At 44.4% G+C, this 1,850-nt stretch overlaps 1 protein-coding gene across 1 annotated transcript; it reads right to left on the bottom strand.

The window, feature by feature from the left end:
- Positions 1-237: 237 nt before the first annotated feature.
- On the bottom strand, positions 238-1,179 carry LOC122482600 (olfactory receptor 52H1-like). Its single transcript, XM_043578909.1, has one exon. The coding sequence runs from the start codon at positions 1,177-1,179 to the stop codon at positions 238-240; it is 942 nt and encodes a 313-aa protein (XP_043434844.1).
- Positions 1,180-1,850: the final 671 nt, after the last annotated feature.

Below are 1,850 nucleotides of genomic sequence, written 5' to 3' on the forward strand. Positions count from 1 at the left end.
CTGTTTTCACCTCTTCTTCCTGATCAAATTCTGTGCAACTTCATGCTCCACAAGCAAACAGGTCATCAAGGAATTTTTACACTTAGAACCGTCTCCTTCATAGAGGCCACACCATTTTCCTCATATGCAAAAGCACCTGCAGGCAGTTCTCGTTTTAAATAGAACGTTTGTTTTCTATCTTACTACATTAATATCCCCAATAGAATGGCGTCAGCTTTTCCATAGCACATTGAAACATCATTCCGTAGCCTTGGTGGAAAACAAAAGTATGACCTTATCTCGGATCTGCTTGGTCTTCACTCCATAGACAATGGGGTTGAGTGCAGGCGGAATAACAATGTAGAGGTTGGCAAACAGGATGTGGAAAGTGAGGGAGACATTGTGCCCAAAGCGATGGGCAAGGATGGAGAAAAAGGCGGGTGTATAAAACATGAGGATGACACAGACATGGGAACCACACGTGCCAAGGGCTTTGTGGCGGGCATCCAGGGAGGGGAGGCGGAAGACGGCACGGAGGATGAGGCTGTAAGAAACGGCAATGAGAATCACATCTGAGATGACCGTCATGATGGGGACACCAAAGCCATACCAGATGTTGACGGAGATGTCAGCACAGGCGAGCCGGGCAACACCTATGTGCTCACAGTATGTGTGCGGTATGATGCGTGTCCTGCAGAAAGGCAGGCGTGTGAGCAAGAATAAAACTGGCAGGATAATGCAGAAGCTTCGAAAGGAGATGCCCACTGCAATCTTGATGATGTTCCTGGGAGTCAGAATAGTGGTGTACCTCAGGGGAGAGCAGATGGCCACGTAGCGGTCAAATGCCATGGCCATCAGGATGGCTGAATCCAGGACAAAGCTGCAGTGCAGAAAGAATAACTGGGTCAGACAACCAGGAAAACTGATTTTCTGGGGACCAAGCCAGAAGATGGTAAGGGTTTTGGGGACACAAGTGGTAGACAGTATCAGATCTGTCATGGCCAGCATGGAAAGGAAAAAGAACATGGGTGCATGAAGACTATGTTCCACAGCAATGAGGTAGAGAAGGATACTATTGCCCACAATGGCCGCGAGATACATAAAGCAGAAGGGGATGCTGATCCAGACGTGGTACTGCCCGAGGCCAGCGATGCCCAAAAGGGTGAAGTCACCTGTGTGGTCGTTACTCAGGTTGTACATGGCCGGTGTGGTCTGTTACATAGATTCTGTATCTGAAAAACAAATTGTGTATAATAAACCTGAGAAAATTGTATAATTCTTCCTCCACTCTCTCCTTCAGGCTAGTTCTTTTCTTCCCTATCTGCCAAGAAAGAACCTCCCAGTTCTAGTAAGAGCAATACTCATGTCTTGAAAAAGATTCCCCATTAAAATAAGAAAAGAAGAGGAAAGGAAAGGAAAAGGGAAAGGAAAAGAGAAAAAGGAAAGGAAAGGAAAGGAAAGGAAAGGAAAGGGAAGGGAAGAAAAGAAAAGATTCCCTAGACATGATACTTCTGGTAGTAATCACTCAGTCACTCTGGAATCTTCCAACTGAACAAAATTGTATTCCTATGTTAATGACCAAGTGTTCCTTGGGTCAAAGTAAATTGTTTCTGTATAGACTTGAGTATAGATAAAAACAATCTAACCACATGCAGAGAAAGAAAGAAGTGAAGAAAGTGGGGAACAATTGGGAAAATAAGGAGACAATTGACAATTATGACTCCTATTACATAATAGGAGTCCAGGCTTTACGAAGTATTATCTCATTTAAAACAGTCTTCTGAGATATGTATCTTTTTCCCAACAAAAGCAGTTCAACTTTTTTGCAAGAAAGCTAAGAAGGAGCAGGGCAAGTGAGGGTCTCTGCAGGA

The sequence above is a fragment of the Prionailurus bengalensis genome, chromosome D1 (assembly GCF_016509475.1).
Source record: "Prionailurus bengalensis isolate Pbe53 chromosome D1, Fcat_Pben_1.1_paternal_pri, whole genome shotgun sequence".
NCBI classification, from domain to species: domain Eukaryota; kingdom Metazoa; phylum Chordata; class Mammalia; order Carnivora; family Felidae; genus Prionailurus; species Prionailurus bengalensis.